Source organism: Octopus sinensis, linkage group LG6, assembly GCF_006345805.1.
Source record: "Octopus sinensis linkage group LG6, ASM634580v1, whole genome shotgun sequence".
Classification (NCBI taxonomy): domain Eukaryota; kingdom Metazoa; phylum Mollusca; class Cephalopoda; order Octopoda; family Octopodidae; genus Octopus; species Octopus sinensis.
The window spans coordinates 56344046-56369690 of record NC_043002.1 but is presented as its reverse complement, the minus strand read 5'-3'; the positions used below and the strand labels follow the sequence as shown (position 1 = coordinate 56369690).

At 36.2% G+C, this 25645-nt stretch overlaps 1 protein-coding gene and 1 long non-coding RNA gene across 2 annotated transcripts; both read left to right on the top strand.

Annotated features, from left to right (window-relative positions):
* The first annotated feature begins 3714 nt into the window (after positions 1-3714).
* Positions 3715-13348, top strand: LOC115213050. Its single transcript, XR_004999698.1, has 2 exons — positions 3715-3768; positions 10604-13348. It is a non-coding gene; the product is annotated as an uncharacterized LOC115213050 (long non-coding RNA).
* Positions 5352-8153, top strand: LOC118760835 (high mobility group-T protein-like). The gene has a single exon (XM_036503940.1). It carries the CDS (start codon positions 6028-6030, stop codon positions 6700-6702), a length of 675 nt encoding a protein of 224 aa, XP_036359833.1. The 5' UTR covers positions 5352-6027; the 3' UTR covers positions 6703-8153.
* Positions 13349-25645: the final 12297 nt, after the last annotated feature.

Here is a 25645-nt window from a genome sequence, read left to right as displayed (position 1 = left end):
ACTATGATGCTTCAGGTACAATCCCACTGCATGGCACTTTTGGCAAGTGTCTTCTACTATAGGCCAGAATTGACCAAAGACTTGTGAATGGATTTGGCAGATAGAAACTGAAGGAAGCCTATCAGTGTGTGTGCACGCACAAGTGTCAGTATCCTTTTCTACTCTAAGCACAAGGCCCGAAATTTTGGGGGAGATCAACCCCAGTATGCAACTGGTGCTTAATTTATCGACCCCGAAAGGATGAACAGCAAAGTCGACCATGGCAGAATTTGAACTCAGAATGTAGCAGCAGATGAAATACTGCTAAGCATTTCGCCCGGCATGCTAATGTTCCAGCCAGCTCATTGTTATGCAAGTGTTATCTGTTGCTTCCAATTACTTGTTGAAACATGTCTGGTGATGGAGAAATATTACCTAACTTGGATACATATGAGTGTTGGTGACAGGAAGGGCATCCAACTGTAAAAAACTCGCCTCTGACCCATGCAAACAAGGAAAAGTGGACATTAAAATGATAATGATTATTTTTAGTGATTTTCTGAAGCCAAAATTTATATCTCTTTAATAAGATTGCACACACATAAGTCTAGAGTTACTAGAATTACTTATGTATGAGTGGCATTTGTCTATAAGTTGCACCCTTAATTTAGTGTTAAATCTTAATATGAAATTTTTACCCTTCATGGTTTTAGCCTTGCCCCATATATGTCACATCCCAGTCAGTTGAAATCAAGTAAGATTACTCTTATACACCAGTAAAACAGCATTTATAAAATTTCAACAACTTTTTCAGACACAAAATTAAAACACCATTCACACTATGGTACCAATCACTGACATTGAAAGAAAAATTTAACTTATTTGTAAAAGAAATACCACAACACACTTGAGAACTACTAAATAGCTGTGAATCCAACAGAAATCTTATCCTGGATGGGAAGCTAGATAAGCAAAAGTTAAATTCTCAAATCTAAAAAAAAAAAAATTGGCTGCATTTAATTCAACTAGGCCAAAGATTTTTATTTTTCAGGAATTTAATGCCTCCCTCCAAAAAAAAAAAGTGCTACTTAAATTTTTTCTTCCCTGTATATGAGAAGAACTGTTGACTTAAGTAATTAATTAGGAAGAGAAAGAAAAGAAAAAAAACAATACTTTCTAGTGTAGGCATAAGGCCTGAAATTTTGTGGGACAGGAGCTAGTCGTTTACACCGACCCCGAAAGATGAAAGTCAGATTTGGTCCCAGCGGGATTTGAACTCAGATCACAAAGAGTCGGAAGAAATACCGTTAAGTAATTTTGTCCGACGCGCTAATGTATTTTTAGCCTATTACTATTAGTGGTTGTAGCAGTAGTAAGCCGGTGAGTTAGTCGAGTCGTTTGCGTGTCGGACAAAATGCTTAGCGCCATTTCTTCGGGATCTTTACGTTTCGAGTTCAAATCACGCCGAGATCAATTTTGCCTTTTTATTCTTTAGAAGTTAATGAAATATAATACCAGTCAAATACTGTGGTCGATATACTCAGCTTTACATTCTTTCACTAGAATTGCTGGTCTTGTACCGAAATTAGAAAGAATTACTATTATTAGTATCAATAAGTTTAAATAACATTAAGAAAAAAAAATTAGCTTGTATATTATGATTTGAGGTAATAAGGTAAAGCAAGTTTATTTAAAGATGATCAAATTGTTGGAAGGTCCTGAAGAAAAGCTTGCTTAGAGTTAAGTGCGTGATATGTATGTATGTATCACAAGTCTGGCGAGTGTGTGTTGCTGCTGCCATAGCCATCCATTTTTCTATGTGGAGCAGCAGCAGCAGCGAAAACAAGGTCAGAATGAAGAATGAAAGCCTGTCGCACACAATCCGATCACGGCCAAAAATCGACTGCCCAACTTTTGGCTTGGTTGTATATACATATTTTTTTTGTTATATATATTAAATGAGAATCTTATGATATTAAGAAAATAAACCCCCCCACACATTTACGCACGCGCACATACATACACGCGTGCACACATGCACACACTCACAAAGCTACGCCATGTATAAAAGCGGTTTAGACACTGCATCTCCTGAGATTCGAAAAGTTTTCTATTTGATCAAATATATTTATATCAAAAATCATGTGTTTATAAATATAAACGAATTTTACATTTTCCACTAAAATAATGTTTAAATTTCAAAATATATTCTTTTTATTTATTTTTTTTCTCACTTTGTTAAGCCAAAACACTTGTATAGAGAGAGAATGGCAAAAAAAAGTTGGCCATTGTAAGAAATAATGGTAAAATTGCATAATGATATGCCAAGTTTTGAAGGTGACTAGGAATATTGCTTTGTATGGATCGATAAGGATGGCAGGTTGAGGACAGCGGCGGGCGGTAATACGCACTTTGTGTGTGTGTGTCTGATTTTTCTCTGTATGTATGGTATTTATGCCAACAAACCGCCTTATCTCAGCACAGCATATTCACTGGAAACACAATCAACTTGGCTTATGGACGGACACAGTTCTAAGATGATATATAATGATAATATAAGTGTATATAATTTAAGAGATGCTGACAATGGACAAATCAACATATTTAAAAATTACTGCCAGCTATAATCTGTTATAGTTTTACTCTTCCCACTTGTATTTTTCAACTATATTAAAGAGAAAGGAAAGTGTTTATTTATAATTTTTTTTAGCTAAAGCGAATGATTATAAATTAACAAAAAAATCTAAATTCAAAAGAATAAAATTACAAAATTCTCTTAAAGACACAGAAATAAGCACTGGGTAGGTTTCTTTGTTTAGAAATGAGCACCTGAGACAATTTTTTTTTTTTTTTTGGCAAAAGGGTTCGTAGTAAATTTAGAATTAGCGTGTTTAGCTTGTTTATCGTTGATTTAGCCATAGAATAAAGGCAAAGTCTAAGGGGAACAAATGTCTGAATTAAAATATCTAACACAATATACAAAGTGATGTTCTCTGGAGGATTTTCTCTTATTGCCTCCCTTCCTTTTAACGGTTTTTTTTTTACCATTTTTCAAATCTATAAACCACCCTCGACACCTTCCTCTATCGACACTTCTTTATCACAATATATACAGGTGAAGAAAAAATACACAGAACGAGAAATTCATTAAAAAATAACTTCAAACAACCATACATATGTAATATGAATGAATATACATAAATAAATATATACTCAAACGCACATTGTAGTCCACATACATTATACATACACGTAAATATATATATACACATTATATAAATATATATATAGGGTAGGTCTGAAACAAAAGACTAATTCTTAAGTTTTGTCTACAGAGAGCAAGATCGTTCGTAAAAGTGCAAGTTACTGAATACAAAATATTAATATTTCCTACTACCGATAATTTAATTACGAAAAATAATACTATTTGTTTTTTTGTTTCTCCCCTAATCAACTGTCAAAATAAAAAATTTATTTATATTCTTCACTGACGTTGTTTATCTTTTTTTTTCTTTACCCTTATTTCTAAATATTTTGTAACTAAAAATTGAATGTTGAAGAAAATCAAATAAACTATAGGAGATTCGTTTATAGGTAAATCTATTTATACTAAAAGTCACCGTCAGTCATTGTAAATTTGAACACACGTGCTGCTCAAGCTTAAAACACTTCATCCACAAATTGACACTCGTTCAGTAAAAGACATTGTTCACATTAGGACAGAATAAATGTATACATACATATACACACACGTGTGTATATGTATGTATATATATATATATTTATATAGTGTGGTGAATTAAAGAACTAAAGAAGAGTAACGAGTTGAAGAAAGAATTGGCTATAGAGCGTTATTAATGATCTTAGACCAAAAAAATCGAAGTAAACAAGTTTTTTCGCTTCACGAAACTGCCAAATGAACTAAAGTGTTTTTAAGCGAGCAGTATTATCGTATTCGCCTTTTTCAGATCATCATCGGTGAAATTATGGCGTCATATGTAACGATTTTAATAGAAAAAATATTTTAAAATAATAATAATAGAGATGCAGAGAAAAAAAACACAAAACCAAACAATGAGAATAAATAAATCAAAACAAAATTTCTAGCTTCATTCCCCACCACCTTCCATCATCTTTGCTACATTTCCTCCCCTTCCTCGGCCTTTCACAACAAAGTGTAATTACTAACTCACAAGGCAATCCGTTCCCACTCCCTAATTCAACTTACCGTTTTTCTTACTACGCCTCCGCCCCCAGTATTGTACATCTTCCTATCGAGCCTACTCCCCTTCATTCGTATCTTACCTCTTTCCTCCTCCTCCTTCAATACTATTAACCAACCGATGCCGTGTCTCTGTGGAACAAACATACACAACGAAGTCCCTTTTATTTTAATAGGCCGTTCAGATTGAAAACTATGTTTCATAGAAGACATAAATATATAGAGAGAGTGAGCGAGTAAAATAGAGACAAAGAGAGAGGGGTGAGCCAATCTCTCCGTTCTCCCTTGTGATATAGTGAGAGGAGAAAGAGGCAAAACCGAAAGGGTGCTACTGAGTGAGAGAGGGGGAGATGAAAGTAGGACTGTTTCAAGTATGTAATAAAGGCAGCAGTGAAGGGGTAGCAGTGAGAGGTAGTATAGCAAGTACATCAGCCCAACCACCACCATCGCCTTAGCTTATGTAGCAGCAACGATATAAACGATACGCGCGCGCACGCATCCATCCACCGCCACCACAACCTTCGTGCATGTAGTACAAGGCGTAGATACGCGCGAGCGCGACATCGCCCATCACCGCTGTCGTCGCCGCCACCATCTCCTCGCTAAGTGTAGCAGTGGGCAACAACAGCAGTAGTAGTAGTAGTGGTATTAACATTAATATTACTACGCTACTGCCGCCGCCACCGCTGCTACTACCACCACTAGAAGAAGTAAGCAGGCATACAGCAGTACAATATCTAGAGCCGCCACTATAAGCAGCAATAGCAGAGAGCGCCGTGTACAGCAGCCGACCAGCTGCCACCACCATCACCACCACTAACTCCTACCTCCACCACAATTCGTCACCACCACCATCATTTTGGTACAGTCCATTACTACATCACCGCCGCCACTACCGTTTGCACACCACAGTATTGCTTGCTTACACCGCCACCATCACAAGAAAAACCCGCCAGCTCCTTCTTCATCAAGCGCCAATTTTCTCTTCATAACAGCCAGTGTATATCGACAGGATTTTTTTTAAAACAAACAGCGACACAGGAAGGAAAAAAAGACGAAACCAAAACTAGGAGCAATTTACAAAGAAAAAGAGAAAAGAGAATTTGAATTACGGAAAAAAATATATAAAAAGGATTAAATATATTAAGTTTAAGCTTTAAAAAAAAGTTATCGAAAATCACTTCAATTTTATGAAAAATATGTAATAAATGTTTCACCATTCGAAATGCGCCATAGTTTTTTTGGTTGCTTGCCAGCTACAAGAAACATTGGAGGAATGAATGAATACTCAATCACTTTAAAAAAAAAATCAAGTGAGTAAAATTAATTCCATTAAGTTGTTTTAAAATAAAAAAAAAACTAATAATCTGAAGTGAAAAAACGCCACACAAGAGTTTTTCTCCGTCGGTCACATTATCTTGGTCGTTGGTTGGATATACTCACTCTTCTCCATCTCTCTCACTCACTCCCTCACTCAGGCATTAACCACCCTCACTCACTTAGGTAAGTGACTCTCTCTCTCTCTATATATATATATATATTATTACTTCAACCGGCCGTCCACCGCTCACTTGCTCTGTCGGCGGGACCGAAAAAGGTAAGGGAGAGCGCAGGCGCATAACTACCAGTAAGCATCTTCGTTAACGTCCGGACATTAACGGAAGTTACCGAAAGTTAAAATAAGAGCATCCGGGTAGTTGCGGAAGTTCTCGAGTCTGGACGAATTATTCCGGAAGTTTCCGAAATTTGACGGCATCTATTTCCTTCTTGAGAAGGGAGATAAGTAATATTGTGAGGAAGTTAAACCGCCACCAAAGCAAGGAACAATGAACACTTACAGTTACACGGAAATGGCGCGGATGAATGTTGTGGAACCTCCGCGGCGGAAAAAGCGCTTGCAAGACGCTAATAAGCCAAAGAGGTCCACATCGGCGTATTTCTATTTTATGGCCAGTTGCAGGGAACAGGCGGCAAGAGCTGGGACCCAAATTACCAAAGTTACGGAGTTTACCAAAGAATGCTCTGCAAGATGGAGGAATTTTACAGCTATGGAAAAAAAACCGTTCGAAGAAAAAGCCGCTCTGGACAAGGCACGATATGACCGCGAAATGGCTCAGTACAAAGGCAAAGATATGGTCGATCCTAACAAGCCAAAACGGCCGCAGACTTCGTATTTTCTATTCTTGGCCGAGTTCCGGAAAATGATGCAGGGTAAACTTGACCACAAAGACATTCTGCGGAAGGCGGGGGAACAGTGGCGAAACATGACGGACGAACAAAAGAAACCCTTTGAGATAAAAAGTCAGGAAGAAGCCAAGAAATATGAAATCGCTATGGCTGAGTACCGAAAGCGACAAGGGGGTGTTGTGATGCTTGACGGCGGTCCCGAGGAAAAAAGAACAAAGATAGAAGCTGGCGTGGTTGGGTATGGGGAAGATGTCGAGGAGGAAGAGATGGACGACGAAGATGATGAAGAGGGAGATGAAGAAGATGACGAATGAAGGATGAAGAGAGAGACTTGAGAGATATTAACACTCACAAAAAAAGGCGGGGGGTATAAAAAAAATAATTCCTTTTTCTTTCTCGAATTCATTTGGTAAAAAAAAAACTTTTTTTTTCCCTCTAATTCTTAACTGAATAATTTAAAAAAAAATAATATAAACAAACATCTTGGCAAAACAACACTTGAGGTAAATCATCTTTTTAAGATTTAAGAAACAAAAAAAAAGTTGTAAAACAAACTTTAAAGATGTCTTTGGCGGGGTGGTGGTCAGAAAAATAAGATCTTTCATTCTCTCTCTCTCCTTCAGAAGAAAACCTAATTTATTTTTTGACAAAAAAAGAACCCCAAAACTATAGAACTCTGTCGTCGTCTTCATCTTAACCTCTTCGTTCATTTTTTAAAGTGTGAAGGGGAAATGAAAACATTGTGTATTTCAATGTTTTTTCGTTTGTTCTTCACCAATTTTTCCATCCTTGAAGTCTACCTTTTCTTTCTATCCTCTCCCTTTGCTAACAACCAAGTCACCATTATTTTTGTTTCTTACTTTCCTCTTAGTTTTACTTTAAACTGGCTGAAATGCTTTGAGTCAACAGTCCGTTTTTTTATGGGCATTACTTTTCACCTTGGCTCAAATTATTTCTAGTCTTTTTTTTTTTTTTTTTTTAATTAATCTGTATCTAGTTAGTAAGCTTTTGATCATCACTATTACCCCCTTGTTCAGCCAAAAAATGAAACAAACAGCCAAAGGGTCAAGACTGGATTTAATGAAAAATAACAACTCGCAGCAAAAATGGAAGGAAGAAAAAACCCCAAAGATATACCAAATTGTTGACGAAAGTCAATTGGAATGAGCTTAAGCGTAAGACTTCTGCAGTAATCAAAATTGTTTGTTTTTTTCTGTGAACATTGAATCCAGTGACTTGAAAATAATAACAATAATTGCAAATATAGACTACATTTTTTTTTTTTTTTTTTTTTCACCGACAAGAGAAAGTGTATTGTCCGGTCGATCATTGTTGGCCATCATATTATTTCTGATTACTTTTATTATTATTATCATCTCTGTCTCTCTTTCTCTCAAGTGCAGCATCTGCATCCGACCTGCCTTTGTCTACAGACTCGTGTTGTTTCTTACCAAATGGACTCCAACCTCATCCACCACCACCACCAAATATAGGAAATATTCATTTAGATGTCTTCTTAGGATTTACTCTCTTTTTTTGTGTTACTGCTCTCATTTCTTTCTAAAAGTTTTATCTATCTCTGCATTATTATTATCATGTTTAAGGGACGATGTTAACACATCTTCACTAACCACATTCCTTAAAAACAAATTAAACAGGAAAAAGTTAAAATACAGGGAAGGGAAAATTGGGTTTTTAGTGAGAATATTCTAAGGTAATTTTGAATACTGAGAAAGAAAGAAAGAATTTAAGATTTAAAAAAAAATTATTAAAGAAAAAATTCCCCCCTCCAACTTCAAGGAAAAAAAAAGCGGGAGTTTATGATCTTCCGTGAATTTTTTTTTTTTTTTTGCTGATGTAAATAGATTTTTTTAGAAAGAGTAAATATTTAAAAAATCCAAAAGCACAACAAAAAAATGATAAAATACCCCCTCCAAAAATCTTTAAAAAAAATTATGCAATACAAACTAAATATCAACTCATTCATTTCAAGCTAATCTGGACACTGTGTGGACATTAATTTTTTTTTCCTCCTCTGCATTTTTACAAATAAAAAAAAACAGGAAGGGATGATGTATTACTTTTTTTATTTCGTTAAAAATGCTGTCTGCTAGGCTCTGTCTTGGTTATTTAATGACCACATGCAGTGAGTAATGTGCTCTGTGGTAGCTGTGTATATATATATTTACTTTGTCATGTACCATTATAGGTTCTGTTTTTGTTTTTTTTTTATTAATTACAATTAGTCCAATTATACTCCAATTCTGTAATTTCCACTTCTTCTGAGTTATTGTTTTTTATGGCGAGCGCTGTAGAGTATTGGGTGAGCTTCAGGCCGTGTCCCAGTTTGCGATCCTCAATTTCTTGGTTCAGGGTTTGAAGCAATTAATTTCACTCTCGTCGCTAATGTCTTTATCAAAGGTAACGGCATGAACGTCATAAATTCCTCTACTCACCCTCTTGTAGAATCTTAAATCTTTAATTTTTATCTCCCCGCCCACCCCTTTTATTATTTTCTCGTCATTTATCCATCACTTTCATCCATCATGTGTCTATATGAAGAAAACAAGCAAATATAAAACATCTCTTTATCAACTAACTTGTACTGTTATATTATTAACTGCCATTGAAGAAGAAAAAATAACAAGCTTAATTAAAACATAGACTACTTAATTACTGACTGAAGATCTTCAGGTGTCGAATGTTAAGGACTTTGTTTACAAAGGGAAAGATCAACCCTTGATTCCGTCAACACACAACACTCGGGTCCATGTGTGTGTCTCCATTTCTATGTGTATATATATATATATATATGTGTGTGTGTGTATGCATATATAGATATATATGTGCATTTTATATAATGTGTCGTGGCGAGGGGAGGAGAAATACTTCTTCCAGATTAAACTTCAATTCCCCCCTCTTTTTTTTAACCCCTGTATATGTATGTATGTATATACAATGTATATTGTATATGTATATATAATGAGTCTATTCTTTCTCACCCTGTTGCAATGACGATAGTATTGATATTTGTTTTTAAGTTTATTAGATAATTGTAACATTGCATTGTGTTTCAGGTATATTAACTTTGTTAGTTTAAATTAGTTAATCAGCTCTCCTTTTAGGTAGAACAACGAATTAATAACAGAACAAACCAAAAATGTTTAGATGCTTCTAGGTGTTATTTTTTCCCTTTCTCCTAAATTGGTCCACTTTTTTTTAAACTTTATTATTCATGAATAAAACTTTTGATATTACTTAAGTTGTTTCTCATTATATATATATATATAACAATACAATTGTAAAAGTACCATCGTATAAACAAACCTACATATTTATTTTTTGTTTCGGTATTTTATCCATTAACTTGGTTGTATGTCTTTGTATAATTGCAGGAAACTTAGCTCTATTGTTGGGTTTGACTGTTAAGTAACAAAAACTTAACGAGGATATCCCTTTCATTCTGGTTAAGTCATCAAAAGATGTATGTTTAGATTATCCACGCACCTTGTATATGTCAATAGGGCTTTCAACTTATTTACTAAACTTCCTTTCCAAGGAGAGGAACTAACTGTAGAATCGGTAAGCAGTTAGGCTTTCTGTTGCCTCTTCCTCATGTTTTCAAAATCTTTATCCGAACAACATACTTTTTCTTTCGTAATCCTCTTCCGACTAGTGTCTCGTATATTATATTTTACCTATTAATCCTGCTTTCATTTCTATATAGAATTCCCTAAGGTGAACCAGTTAATTAAATAATCTTCCCTTCCTGCGTAAACTGCTGATTTTTTAAACATCGTATGGTTGATGTTTTTTTTTTTTCCCGGAAGGCTGGATTGGGGGGGGGGTGTACATAAGCTTTATTTTTTAGTTAGTAAATAAACGAGTTGTTGACTCCAGTTTTTAAAAAGGTATTATGAAAGAGAAAGTATGTTATTGTAACGCCTGATTCAATTGCGACTGAGAAATTAAGCCTGTTTTGATTTCAGGAATTTTAAGTTACAACACTAGAATTTCATTTGACTTTTTTTTTTTAAATATCTTTATTATTCCAAATCCCTCCGATTATATTTTCCAATTTGTTCAGTTAATATCATAAATAAAAATAGATATCACAAAAACCAATTAGGTTGTAAATCTTATACACAAAACTGTCACCGCGTTTATCTTTTGAGCTCAAATGTACTGTTGAATCTAGGCTGCATTCGTATGTAGAATGTGTGTGTGTGTGCACCCAAAATAGATACATAACTCAAAAATGCTATTTCTCTCTCTTATTTGGTCAGATTAAGACGAAACTCGAAGGTAGCTCAAGAATAAATGCCCTTTTTAGCAGGAAAGGTTAGTTGCTGCAGTATTAAGCCATGTTTTCACTCACTGCACAGTTCTAGATTAGCTGCTTCGTCTTTGGGTCGTGTATTTTGGGCTTAAGACTACTCTCCTTTCATATGTGGGGGGACCCAGTTTACTACCTGCATGAGAATGTACTAAATGGATAGAATGACTGGTTTGATATGTAGGAATCTCACTGGTGTAGGGATGATAGCTTTTACTGATGGTGATGGGAGATATAGTGTGGTCAACAAAGTTTTGTATCTTGTCGGGTCTGGAAGCCCCACGACCAACCAGTTCAGTAGTTAATTATGTAGAGAATATAGAAGTAGTACGTTTGTGGAGGGCTCTTGGTTATTTGGTAAGAGTTTTCGGGGAAGAATGAGGACGGGGGACTGGTCACAACCCAACAAACAGCAAAGGAAATGTTACACTTAATTGATCTTGTTTTTCTGAAAAGGTCCAGCAAAGCAAAATTTCAGTGTTTAACCTTTCCTTTCTAAGCCATCTCTAAACTCTGCAGTGTTAACACATCTGAAGTTACAGTCATAATGATAATGATTTCTGTTCTTCCCAATAGTAACAGTGGTATGGTTCAGTTGTCTTCTCTTTGTTCTTTCAATTCCATTAGTTATTTGTTTCTGTTATCTGAGCTTTTTGCAGGGACAATATCTCTCTCTTGCTCTGTTCATTGGAGTTAAGTGGAGGCAGACAGGAAATAATGTTTTTATTGTATACAATAAATTGGACATTAGAGAGAGTTATTACTATTTAGCAACTTTAATCATTTGTTGACCAGGTGTAGGGAGGTGGGGCTTTCTAGGTAACATCAAAGATTTGACTTGCAGTTCAGTTTTAGTTTCAAGTACAACCTTAGTTTTTAGAGGCATTTGTGAACATCTAAGTCCTTCATTTCAAACATTTTAATGTCCTGTCAATTACATGAAATCTTAAAGTTTATTGGATGGTAATTCAATGTTTCTGGCAATTATGTCTTCCATACTATTTTTAATTATTTAAATTTTTCTATTTCCTTCAGCGTAAATATACATTTAATTTTTTTTTCCCCTTAAGTTTCAGTTAAATGAAACATTGAGAAAATAGGTGGGAGAGTTGGTGAAAAATAAAATTACAGAAAAGGTTTTTTTTTTCTCTCTCTCTCTCTCTATCTCTTTGTAAGATTTCTAAAGCAATAAGTACTATTTGCTAGCTATCTTTCTCTTTGGGAATGCCTGAGATCTGTCTAAACATTGTTTATTTGAGTTGTATATGCTTTCCTTGTGCACCTCATGATGATGATGATAACTTCTGTTCAGTCAGGAATCACAGGAATGGTGATTGCTAGTTCTGATCACTGGACTTGAGTTTGTCATAGTTAAGTCCACTTAAATATTTCATGTTTTTATTCTTTAGGGAGGGCTTATAGAGTAGGTGGGTTACCAAAAAGGTTCTAATGCAGACACATTCTGTGGAACTGTTTGTTGTATCAAAGAATTAATACAACCTTTTTCATTTATTTGAATGGCCACCTGCTTGTTTTGTTGGCCAAGGGTTTACTTTAAATGTTCAAGTAGTTTTTATTTCAGAAAACAAGTTTTCAGGTGATGGGCTTTTCGTTGGAAACCCCATCCCCTTCACTGGATGGAATCTAGTTCATTAGTTGCATTGCTTAATTTAGACTAATAGGAATTTAATTAACGTGTTAGTTTTATTTCATTCAATTATGCATTATTCAAATCAATTTAGTCTGTTAACGACTATTTTGTGTTGAATTAAGTATCAAGATATTTTTGTATTGTATGTTGTTTCTCATAATCAGCTCCATGTATTTATTTTCCCCATACAGTTTCTTTTAAGATTTCAATGAGAACATGGTCAAATTCATTAAATTTACCCTAATGTTTTGATTTTTATTTAGGCACCAAAAAAAAAATGCAACTGTCATTTCCACTTCATCATACAATAATAAAATTACAGTTTAGTTTCATAATCTGTTCAGATTTTTTTTTTTTTCTTTTTTTATGCTTTGTTGAATGTGTTTTTGATGAAAAAACAATATATTCTGAATTTTGTTTTGACACCCCCCCATCCCACCCACTCCCCATCACAGAGAAATCATCTGGCTTCTCTCTAAAGTTCCACTTTCTTGCATTGTCATGTTTTAGAAGGCAGGTTTCTTGCATGTACCAGAACACTTAACTTATATAAATAATCTAGCTCATTTAAATACCTCTCTCTCTTTCTCTCTCTCTCTCTCTCTCTCTCTCTCTCCATTTTTACCACATGACAAGACTGCCTGTGAGACAATATTACCTCTCAAGACACGTGAGTTTACTTCCTGTCTTTTGAATGATGACATTTCGTTTAAAACAAACACATTACTATAGACTGATGACATTCAAATGTCTTGATTGGTTTATATTTTTGCAGTTTCTGAGCAAAATGAATCGTGAGGTGTGTTCTTTTAAACACTTTGACTAGAAAAAAAAAAAAGGATGGTTAAGCCAGCTAGGATATGTATATTATTATCAATTACGACAAGTGAAAGTCTTCATTACATTTTGTAATTCATTCTACACTTACATGATAAACATTTCATCAATAAAATGGTAATTGTCAAAACTTGAATGATTTTTTTTTCTTTTTGATTGATTTTCATTTGTGTTAAATGTCACTCAACTTGAACGAATATAAATAACAACAAACTGCAGGTGAGGGTGACATGAAACTTTGGTTCCAGATATTTAAATTTCTTGAGCAATTTTTTTTTTTTTTTTTTTTTTTTTTTTTTTCTTGACATAACTTTTCTTCAAATCCCTTACAGTTTTTGTTCATTTTCAGTCCTTTTGACCAAAGATTTCTAGCAGCCTTTCTTCCTAAACATAATGGATTTGATGTGTTGCATTCTATATTAGTAAAACATGTCAAGTTCTCAGATATATTCCTTTGGAATTTTTTGCTTTTATCACCCCATTGCAAAAAAATTAAAATGGTTGTTGTGAAGACTATTGTGCTTATGTACATATAATCTCACTAAAAGATATTGGAAAGCTATTCTTTAAACTCACCATTTGTCTTTTTTTTTTTTTCTTTCACTTGGAATATGTTATTTTGTGGCTAAAGAACTTCATTAGTCCAGTTGTTGAAATTTATGAAGTGTAACAAGTTTTGGTCATTAGATTGCGGCCATGCTGTAGCACCACCTAGAATTTTAGCTGAATAAATCAACCCCATTACTCTTTTTTATTATTTGTATGGTACTGGTTCGACTGGCCTCTTTTGCCAAACTTTCGGGCTAGTATCTTCTTAAGCCAGTGAAAGATCATTGTATATGTTTATGTCTCTATAACTTAGCAGTTTGGCAAAAGAGATTAATAGAATAAATACCAGGCTTTAAAATAAATAAAATTTGTACTGAGGTTGATTCATGTGGCTAAAAGTTCTTCAGAATGGTGCCCCAGCAAGGACACAATCTAACTGAAATAAGTCTGTGACTGACTGCTGTCGGGGTGATGCTTGTTTCCCTCCAGGTTGTTTTTATACCTCAGGCTACCATAAGATTTTTTTCTCCACAAGTAACAATAACTTATTAATGTGTATACATTGAGTATGATACGTAAATGGATATTGAAATTTTAAACCATATGATTGGAAAATGTCTTAACAGGTAGTGGGGTTACAATAATTAAGTTATCACTTTAGCATTTAATCTAGCCCAAATTATTCTATCCAATTTGTATTCAAACTGACCTCATCTGGCTTCTCACACCTACCGTACAATGTCATTCTAAAAATAGACATTCAATCATCAAAGTCTTGAAAATATACAAGATAATATATGATTAATTCAAAACAATGTGAATAGGTGACATTTAACTGAATATTCTGAATGTGATAGGGTAGAGCAAATTTGTAAATAAGTCTTTTCAGAATATCTTATACCAGACGAATTTGGGGGTTTTAATCTTGCATGGCTCAGATATGTCAGTGTATTAGAATTGTGCATTTATTTCAGGAAAGAGTAATTAATCCTTTGGCTGGTTAATCTTGTATGTAGTTGATTGGGCTTAAAGTGACTTATTATTAACTGAGATAATACTTGTCATATTTACTATACATGACTAAATGCTTTGAGAATTTTATAACATTGATGTGATTTCTTCAACAAAGATTTGCTGCCATCAACGGTATTGATTGGCATCCTACCCTTCCTCATTGACATCTTTTCTTCCAACCACATACTTCCAGGTTCTGTCCTGCTGCATAACACCTTCGGCAAGTGACTTTACTATAGCATCAGGCCTACCAAAACCTTGTGAGTGGATTTGTTAGATGAAAATTGAAAGAAGACTATTATGTGTATGTGTGTGTATATGTTTCTCTCTGTGTTTACATCCCCATAACTTAGTGGTTTAGCAAAAGGGACTGATAGAATAACCAAGCTTCAAAAAAAAAAAAAAAACAGGTATTCATTCCACTATATGTTCTTCAAGGTGGTGTCCCAGCATGGCCACAGTCTAATGGCTAAAACAAGTGAAAGGTAGAAGTCAAATGTGCTTCGTTATCTTAAGTAGGTTCCATACAAGTTATATCCTTGTTCAATTCCCAATATCGTGGTTTTGGGTTCAGCACCTTAGGAGGTCCTTTCTACTTTGACCCTGAGCCAACCAAGACCTTATAAGCACATTTGGTAGACAGAAACTGAAAGAACTCCATCGGGAAGCAAGCTTCCTGGCATATAGCTGTGCCTTCCCAGCCCATTACTAACCTAATTCTTAGATATGGGATGGACATCTGGCTGTAGAACAAACTCCCCAGTGATATATTGCTTGAATGATGCTGTGATGAAACAGCTAACAAACAAATGTAGAAATTGAGTTATACTTGAATCAAGTCTTTCTTAAATATAACTTGCTCATTTAACACAAATTTTTGGTCAATTGGTGTCTTATTTTATGACAGGTTTTATGAATGCTTTTGGTGGGGGTTGCTTTTCTGATCTTGTTGGACCAAATGTCGAGGGATTTCCCATTTGAAAGTACCATTTGTTTTGAAGTTTACATTTTTCATGAAGGATTTTACATATATGTAAAAAGCACCCACTCTCGGAGTGGTTGGCATTAGGAAGGGTATCCAGATATAAAAACATTGCCAGATCAGATTGGAGCCTGGTGCAGCCTTCTGGCTTGCCAACCCTCAGTTAAACCGTCCAACCCCTGCCAGCATGGAAAACGGATATTAAACAATGATGATGCTGCAACAAGTTTCCACCAAATTCCGATCAGAAAATTGGCCAAAGCTATGATAAAAGACACATGCTTAAGATACCATAACCTGAAGTTGAACTTTGAACCATGTCATTGCAAAGCACATTGTGAGACAAACTTCTTAACTGCACAACCAAGTCAATTATGACCATCTCATTTTAGGAATACACGAGTTAATATTCTTTTTTAAAATGGTAGTGTAATTTGATTTGACTGCTACTCCTAGCAGGTCAAGCAACAATTGGTATCATCATTTAAGATAATGAGCTGACAGAACCATCTACATGCAAGGCAAAATACTTAGTGGCATTTGGTCCTTTACGTTCTGAGTTCAAATTCTGCCGGGGTCAACTTTATTTTTCATCCTTTTAGGGATCTATAAAAATAAACATTGGGATTGATATAATTTATTACAAGTTTGTCTAAACATTTTATTTTCATAATTTAGTTATTTGTTCCTTTTTTTTTAACTTTTTGTCTCAATCATTGGATTGTGGCCATACTGGGGCACCGGCTTGACTAGATTAGTCAAATGGACCCCAGTACGTTTTTGGTTTTTACAGGTCTTATATTTATTCTATTGATATCTTTGCCAAACCATTAAGTTATAGGGAAGTGAACAAACCAACACCAGCTATCAAGTGGTGAAAGATAAATATATACACCCACACAAATACCATGGGTTTCTATCCAGTTTCCACCTACAAAATTCACTCTCAAAACCATAGTAGAAGACACTTTCCAAAGGTGTGCAGTGGGATTGAATCCAAAACCATGCTGTTACCCAGCAAGCTTCTTAACCACAGCCTGCACTAATTTAAAACTTCTATTTTACTTGTTTCAGTCATTTGACTGTGGCCATGCAGGAGGACTTATTCTGTAGAGGCCTAGTACTTATTCTATCAGTCACTTTTGCTGAACTGGTAAGTTATGCGGACGTAAATGCACCAGCATCAGTTCTCAAGCAATGTTGTGAGGGACACACAGACAGAAACACATACACACACACACACAAATACATATATATATATATATATATATATACACACAACGGGCTACTTTCAGTTTCCATCTACGAAATCCACTCACAAGGCTTTGGTTGACCCGAGGCTGTAGTAAAAGACACTTGTACAAGGTGCCATGCAGTGGGACTGAACCCGGAACCATGCGCTTCGTAAGGTTTTGTATAAGTATTTGAGATGTGGCTTTATTATCATACAACATTTAATGCTTATATTCACTAAACCATTGTACCATATTGGCTAAGCCCCTTGAGTGAAAAACCTGTCCAGTTTGGTTGTTAAAATCACAAAATGCCACCTGTTGTACCTTCCACTTTCCTAAAGTCTAAAACTGAATCCTTTAATGAGCCTATATTTGTTCATTGTTTTCACTTCACTGTTCATTACCAAGGATATTGTCTTTAGTTATTTTCCTGTTGGTGATGCCACTTAAACTGATGTAGATCATCTGGCTTAGGAATTGAACTCCTGCCTACCAGATAAGCTACATTTGACATGTGACCATTTTAATGTGAGACAAACCCTGATTCTTTTAGTCTTTTAATTGTTTCAGTCATTTGACTATGGCCATGCTGGAGTACCACCTTTAGTCAAACAAATCGACTTTGTAAGCCTAGTACTAGTAAGCCTAGACTTTATTCTATCAGTCTCTTGCTGAACTGCTAAGTTACAGGTATGTAAACACACCAGCATAGGTTGTCAAGCGATGGTGGGAGGACAGACACACACACACATATATATATATATGACAGGCTTCTTTCAGTTTCCATCTACCAAATCCATTCACAAGGCTTTGGTCAGCTCAAGGTTATAGTAGCAGACACTTGCCCAAAGTACCATGCAGTGGGACTGAACCTGGAACCATGTGGTTGGGAAGCAAGCTTCTTCCCACACAGCCAAGAAAGCTTCCTGTTTTAAAGTGATCTAAAGTAAAGCCTTCCACCAAAATTTCATGTTTATGTCCCAAATACCTATTTAATAAATAATGACAGTTATTTTATCTTTTACTTGTTTCAGTCATTAGACATTGGCCATGCTTGAGCACCACCATGAAGAATTTAGTTCTTTAAAGCCCGGTACTTGTTCTATTGGTCCCTTGTTGAACTGCTAAGTAGCTGGGATGTAAACACACCAACACTGGTAGGGGAGGGCAAAGTTAGACACAAACATATAAGGGGGTGCTAAAAAGTTATTGGTTTTTAAGGGCATTGTGAAAGGCCTGGTTGGAGGCCCAACCTTCTGAGCTCTTTTAAAGGACTACTGCAATATGTGTGTGAATCTGAGATGGGAATATGTTGGATAAAATCATAACTGATCCTCCTGAATTTTCTTTTACCCAAAGCCTGGAACTTTTTTCTTCATTATTTTCAACATTAATTGGAACAGTGACAGTATATGTCAATAGAAATCCAGCGACAAAAGAGTTAATCAATGTTAACAATGCTTCCCTTTAGCATTCAGATTAACCTGTCAAATGCAATGCATATCTTCCACATTGTTTTGAATTAATCATGCATTATCTGATGGCTTCAGTATTTCAAAAGATGTGATTGTTTATTTTTAGAATGACATTGTAGGGTAGGTGTGAGAGGTTGGTTGAAAGAAGGAACACCAATCCTAAGACCATTGAAGAAAAAGAAAAATGAAGTTTAAATCTTGTATGTTACAATGGTTTAGTGCAAAGATTTTCAACAGGGGCCATATGGCAAAGGGGCTCCCTTGTACCAAAGAGCACTTTTGATAGACAACACGTTGATCTCATAAATGTCGTAAGATGGAAATAAATGCAATTACCAAACTTTCAATTCATTATTTCAATTTGTACATCTGTGCTGATTGCATACAAGTGCATATGTAAAACAACATCCTTTATTTTTTTAATCATTATGTGCTGATATCAAAATAATTAGTATATTGAAAAATAAAAATATTTTCTAGTGGGGCCATTTGTGACTCCAAGGGTTAAAAGGGTGCCTTTGGCCAAAATGGGTTGAACTTTTAGTTTAGTGTTGTTTACTTAGTGGGTAGAAGTGCAATTCTTAAGTCGGTCATTTTATACCTCTGTGTCAAGTGAAATAATTAATTGAAGAATATCCTTTGTATGGACAGCAAAACGAGGACACACTAGCCTCATGGATTCAATAAAGTTTTGGCTTTGGAGTTCTCGTTACTGAATAAGGCTGTGTCAAGTTTGCTTCTTGACACGTTTTTAGGTTCAGTCACCAGTGGGCAAGTGTCTTTTGTCCTTGCCCCAGGGCATCAAAGCCTTATAAGTGAATTTGTCTGAGGGGGAACTGAAAGAAGGTTATATAGTTAAATAGGTTTGGGTAAAATCCACTCACAAGGGTTTGGCAGGCTCAGGCATTTAGTAAAGATGCTTTCCTAAGGTGTCATGCATCGGGACTGAATCTCATACTGAATGCTGGGATAGCAAATGCTTTAACCACGACAAATTACATTGATTTAAATTTGTGGCTCCACTTAAATTTAACTGAATAGTTATTAGAGAGAAGGACCAAACTTTTGTGGCAACCTGGAAAAGCAGGTTAACATCATCATTTAACGTCCACTTTCCATGCTGGCATGGGTTGGGCGGTTTGACTGGAACTGGTAGGCCAAGGGGTTGCACCAGGTTCTGATCTGATTTGGCAAGGTTTCTGTGGCTGGATGCCCTTCCTAATGCCAACCACTTCAACAATGTAGTGGGTGCTTTTCATGTACCACTGGCATGGGTGCCATTGACCTGACACTGGCATCAGCTACGACCACGGTCTCACTTGGCTTGACAGCTCTACACGAGCACAGTATATCACTAAAGGTCTTCGTCACCTGTCACTGCTTCCCTGAGGCCCAACGCTCAAATGGTGCCTTTTACATGCCACCAGCGCAAGTGCCAGTCAGACAGCACTCTCATCAGCCACAACTACGTTTTCACTTGGTTTGTCAGGTTTTCACAAGCACAGCATATCACCCAATGATTAAAGGGTGCTTTTAACAGGCCAGTTACACATTGGCCTCATGCATTATAAAAGGCTTTTTGTGGGCTTTTGAAAATGCTGGTAGTTAATGTCTAACACTTTCATTCAGATTACTCTAATTAAACCCAGAACCATGTGATTGGTAAGCAAGTTACTTTCCTCAGCAACTCCTGCATGTGATTGTTTATTTTTTAGGGTAGGTGTGAGAGGCCACATTTAGTTGGTTTGAACATAAAACATAAAATACTTGGGCAGGATATGGCCAGTTTAAATGCTAAAGAGCTACTTTATAAATCCAATAGCAGCCACATTTTAAGTTTCTACATAAGGAATATGTGGGATAATTTGCAGTAAAGACTTGGGTCAACTTGCTCCTAAAAAGACGGAAGACTTTGGAGAAAAGAAACAGCAAAAATGCCACCATATTTACAGGTGTGAAGCAAGATTCTTGATGTAATTTTATGATAGAACAGATTTTGTTGCTTCCAGGAGGGTCATCATGCCAATACTAAACACTCATGCTGGTTGCATTTCACTTCTTTATTATTAATTTCTTTATCAATTGGTCAACTGTTTAACTAATTAAGCAAACGATTGTTTGGCCATTCAGTCAATCAGTTAGGTCCATCAGAATTCTTTTGTTGTCATTTGTGATCTTAGAGGGTATGTCATTAGTGTAGTTTGTATGACAACAAAAGAACTTTGAAAAACCTAATTGATTGATCAAACAATTGAAAAATAACAAAGAAGTGAAATATACCAGTGTATGTGTTTATTATTTGGCATAATGACCCTCTCAAGATACAACAAATGCAAAGAAGAGATAGGACTTCAAAATATAAAAGTTAGCACACTATTCCTGAGAAATAAAATGGTAAGATCACAGGTGTACACTTCATAATAAACAATGATGTAAATACATCAGAAAATGATTCTTTTTTTTTTGTTGTTTTCTTTTAAAGAATAAAATAATTTTCCAGGTCCTTTAGTGAACAATTTTAAAGATAAATATAACACATAAAATTCACCCAATACACTCTGTAAAGTGGTTGGCATTATGAAAGGCATCCAGCCATAGAAACCATGTCACAACAGACAATGAAGCCTAGTGTGGCTCCAGGCCTTGCTAGCTCCTGTCAAAACATCCAACCCATGCCAGTAATGGAAAATAAACGTTAACTGATGATGAATCAGCAATATTCAGATGGATGTGGAGGTGTAATGGCCCAGTGGTTAGGGCAGCGGACGTGGGAACACTGTTTCAATTCCCAGAGTAGGCATTGCGTGTGTTTATTAAGCAAAAACACCGAAAATTTCATGAGGCTCCGGCAGGGCATGGTGGCGACCCCTACTGTACTCTTTCACCACAACTTTCTCTCACTCTCTCTTCCTGTTTCTGTTGTACATGTATTTCAGAGGACCTGTGTCATGCTGAATCTCCTCAAGAACTACACTAAGGGTACATAATTCTGTGGGGTGCTCAGTCACTTACATGTTAATTTCACGAGCAGGCTGTTCCATTGATCGAATCAAATGGAACTCTCGTCATCGTAACTGATGGAGTGCCATGATGGATACATTAAATAAGGTAGAAGTACTGTCTTTTTCTAAAAATTTCTTTTCTCCTCCATTTTCAATTTGTTTTCATTTTCAGCTTTTTTTTCTTAATGCTTTTAATTTTAGGTGCATAATTCTGCAGGATTGATAATGAAAGCAAATCAATCTAGGAAAGTAAGACTTCAGCATCTTGAATAAACAAAGCAAATATGAAAATGGTTAAAAGTTTTTTTATTAAACGTCATTATTTTTCTTTCAGTCACTTGACTGCAGTGTGTAATGTCAGTGTGCATACTCAGCAGAGTGTAAGTACTTTGAGAGAAAAGTTGGACCTAAGAAGCATTAGATGTGGTGTGCAAGTGAGAGGACTGCGCTGGTATGGTCATGTTGCGAGAATGGATGAAGATAGGTGTGTGAAAAAGTGCCACACCCTAGTGGTTGAGGGAACCTGTGGAAGAGGTAAACCCAGGAAGACCTGGGATAAAGTGATGAAACACGACCTATGAACATTAGGCATCACTGAGGCAATGACTAGTGACTGAGACTTTTGGAAATATGCTGTACTTGAGAAGAACTGGCAAGCCAAATGAGACCATAACTTCGTGGCCTATGCCAGGGGTGTAACCAGACCACTTATGCGTGCCTTTCATTCATTGGACACTAAACTCTACTTGCGAAGACCTGTTGAGGCATGTGAAATCGAAATCAAATTTGATGGCTGGTATCCATGCTAGTGGAGCGCTAAGAGCACCATCTGAGCGTGATCGTTGCCAGAGCGGCTAACTGGCTTCCGTACTGGTGACACGTAAAAAGCACCATTCGAGTGTGATCAATACCAGCATCACCTTACTGGCACGTGAAAAAACATTCAATCGAGGTTGTTGCCAGTGCTGCTGGACTGGCCCCTGTGCAGTTTGCACGTAAAAAACACCATTTGAGTGTGGCCGTTGCCAGTAACGCCTGACTGGTCCTTGTGCCGGTGTCACATAAAAGCATCCACTACACTCTTGGAGTGGTTGGCGTTAGGAAGGGTATCCAGCTGTAGAAACTATGCCAGATCAAGATTGGAGCCTGGTGCAGCCATCTGGTTCACCAGTCCTCTGTCAAATCGTCCAACCGATGCTAGCATGGAAAGCGGACATTAAATGATGATGATGTATGTATGTGTATATATATATATGTATTTATATATATGTATGTATTTATGTATGTATGTATATATGTATGTATGTATATATATATATATACATATATATATATGTATGTATATATATATATATGACATGCGTCTGTCAGTTTTCACCAACCATATCCACTTAAAAAGATTTGGTCAACCCAAGGCTATAGTAGAAGGCACTTGCTGAAGGTGCCACACAGTGGGACTGAACCCAAAGCCATGTGGTTGGGAAGCAAGCTTCTTACCACACAGCCACTCCTTAAGGCAGAAGAATCATTAGCATGACAAGCAAAATACCTGGTGGTATTTTGTCCATCTTCATATTATGAGATCGAGGTCTACTTTGCCTTTCATCCCTTCGGGTCCAAAAATAATTACCAGTTCAAACACTGGGGCTGATACATTTGACTTACCCTCTCCCTTGAAAGTACTGGCCTTGTGCCACTATGTCACAATTTGAAACCATTATTACAGATTTCTATTTTTTTTGCTGTGAGCAGAATTGTCAGTATTTTGGACAAAATGCTGAGTGACGTTTCTTCCAGTTCTTCATGTTCAAATCACGTCATAGGAAACTTTATTTTTAATCCTTTCAGGGGTCAATAAATAAAATACCGGTCAAACTGCTGGCCTTGTGCCAAAATTTCAAACATTTATAACAGATTTTTCTTTTATTGCTAAACATCCTAGTTATTATGCTAGCATTGTAGGAAAGGGAAAAGATATACTCACCAGTGACTGAGACCTTTGGCAATGTGCTCTGCTTAAGAGGACCCGTCAAGCCAGGTGCACCCGTGTTGGTGGCACATAAAAAATCAATCTTTCAACATTGAGCCTGACAGAGGCTGAGTTCCTTTTGAGTGTTGGGCTTCATGGAGGTGAGGTGGCTGAGTTCCTTTCAAGTGCCGGGCCGCATGGAGGCAAAGCGGCTGAGTTCCCCTAGAATGTTGGGCCTCACAAAGGCAAGGTGACTGAGTTCTTTTCGAGCTTTGGATCTCATGAAAGCAAAGTGGCGGACTTCCTTTAGAGTGCCGGGCCTCATGGAGGCAATGACCAAGACCTTTGGCATTATGTTGTGCTTGAGAAGAAGACCCATCAAGCCGAGAAAATCACAGTTGTGGTAGATACCAGTGTCATACAATTGGCACATAAAATCACCCATTACACTCTTGGAGTGGTTGGTGTTAGGAAGGGCATCCAACCATAGAAAACCAAGCCAAATCAGACTGGAGTCTGGTGCAGTCTTCCAGCATTTCAGCCCAGTCAAACCATCCAACCCATGCCAGCATGGACAACGGACATTAGATGATGATGATGATGATATATATGAAATATTACGAACAATATTATTTCTAAAAATAACGTTGGTGGCCATGAGCATAAAGCTGTATAAGCAAATTAATAAATTATATTTAAGATATATAAAAATATATTTATATATACTAGGGTACAACATAAGCACCTGCTTCACTAAAAAGGGAAGCCAAAATACTTCTATATGCGTGTGTGTGTGGTAAAGAAGTTTCCTTCTAGGCCACATGGTTCCAGGTTCAGTCCCACTGTGGCACCTTGGGCACTTGTCTTCTATAGTTTTGTAAATGGATTTAATTGATGGAAACTGAAAGAAGCCTGTCATATATGCATGTGTGTCTTTGAGCCAGTGTTTGTCTCCCACCACCACTTGATAACCGGTATTGGTGTGTTTTGTATCCCTGTAACTTAGCAGTTTGGCAAAAGAGATTGATAAAATAAGTACCAGGCTTTAGAAAAGAAATATACTGGGGTTGATTCATTTGGCTAAAAATTTTTCAAGACATTGTGTTCTTCAGCAAAACACCTCATTTCATGTTACTCTGCAATCACTTTGACACCTGATGTGTGGTACACCGTGCACCTTTTCAGACAGCATCAATTTGATTGAGGTAGCGAAGTAATGTACAGCTTATTTTTGATCATTAGAAACAAATCAATTGTGCAGGTTATTCGGCAAAAGCTGAAAACTCATATGTCATCTTCAATTGGAAAGTCTATCATCATATATGTGTGTGTATATATGCATATATGTATACATATGTGTATATATCTATATATATATATATATGAATATATATACATATATGTGGCTGTGTTGTAAGTAACTTGCTTACCAACCACATGGTTCTGGGTTCAGGCCCACTGTGTGGCACCTTTGGTAGGTGTCCTCCACTATAACCTTGGGCTGACCAAAGCCTTGTGAGTGGATTTGGTAGGTGGAAACTGAAAGAAGCCCATCGTATATATATATATATATGTGTGTGTGTGTGTGTTTGTCTCCTCACTATCGCTTGACAACCAATGCTGGTGTGTTTATGTCCCTGTAATTTAGCTGTTCAGCAAAAAGAGACCGATAGAATAAGTACTAGATTTACAAGTAATAAGTCCTGGGGTTGATTTGCTCGACTAAAAGGTGGTGCTCCAGCATGACTGCAGTCTAATGACTGAAACAAAAGAAAGAATAAAAGAATGTGTTCATATACATACATATACAAACATTGCATATATTTAATTAGACAGACAACTCCATTCATAAATTCCCCTCTGTAGAATTTTAATATTTTTTGTAACTGGTTTTGATAACTGAAAATAAAATTTCTATTTACAATTACCTTCAACTGTATTTATAAGAAAGGTTTTCTTCTCTGCAATGCAAGTGTCATAACTTCAAAAAATCAGGCTGTACAGCAATTAAAAAGAGAAATCTGTAATAATGGCATTTAATAAGTAAATTTTAACATATACTATTTTTATATTTTCTCAGATTGATCTATTTTTGTTATCAACCTTACAGAAATTCATACCTAAGACAGCTAATTCTCCCTAATTTCTTTGTTCTTTTTACCTATTTCAGTCATTTGACTGCAGCCATGCTGGAGCACCACCTTTAG

Bases quoted from the DNA above. Each gene is read 5' to 3' on its own strand.
- LOC118760835 (XM_036503940.1), top strand. From the start codon at position 6,028: ATGAACACTTACAGTTACACGGAAATGGCGCGGATGAATGTTGTGGAA.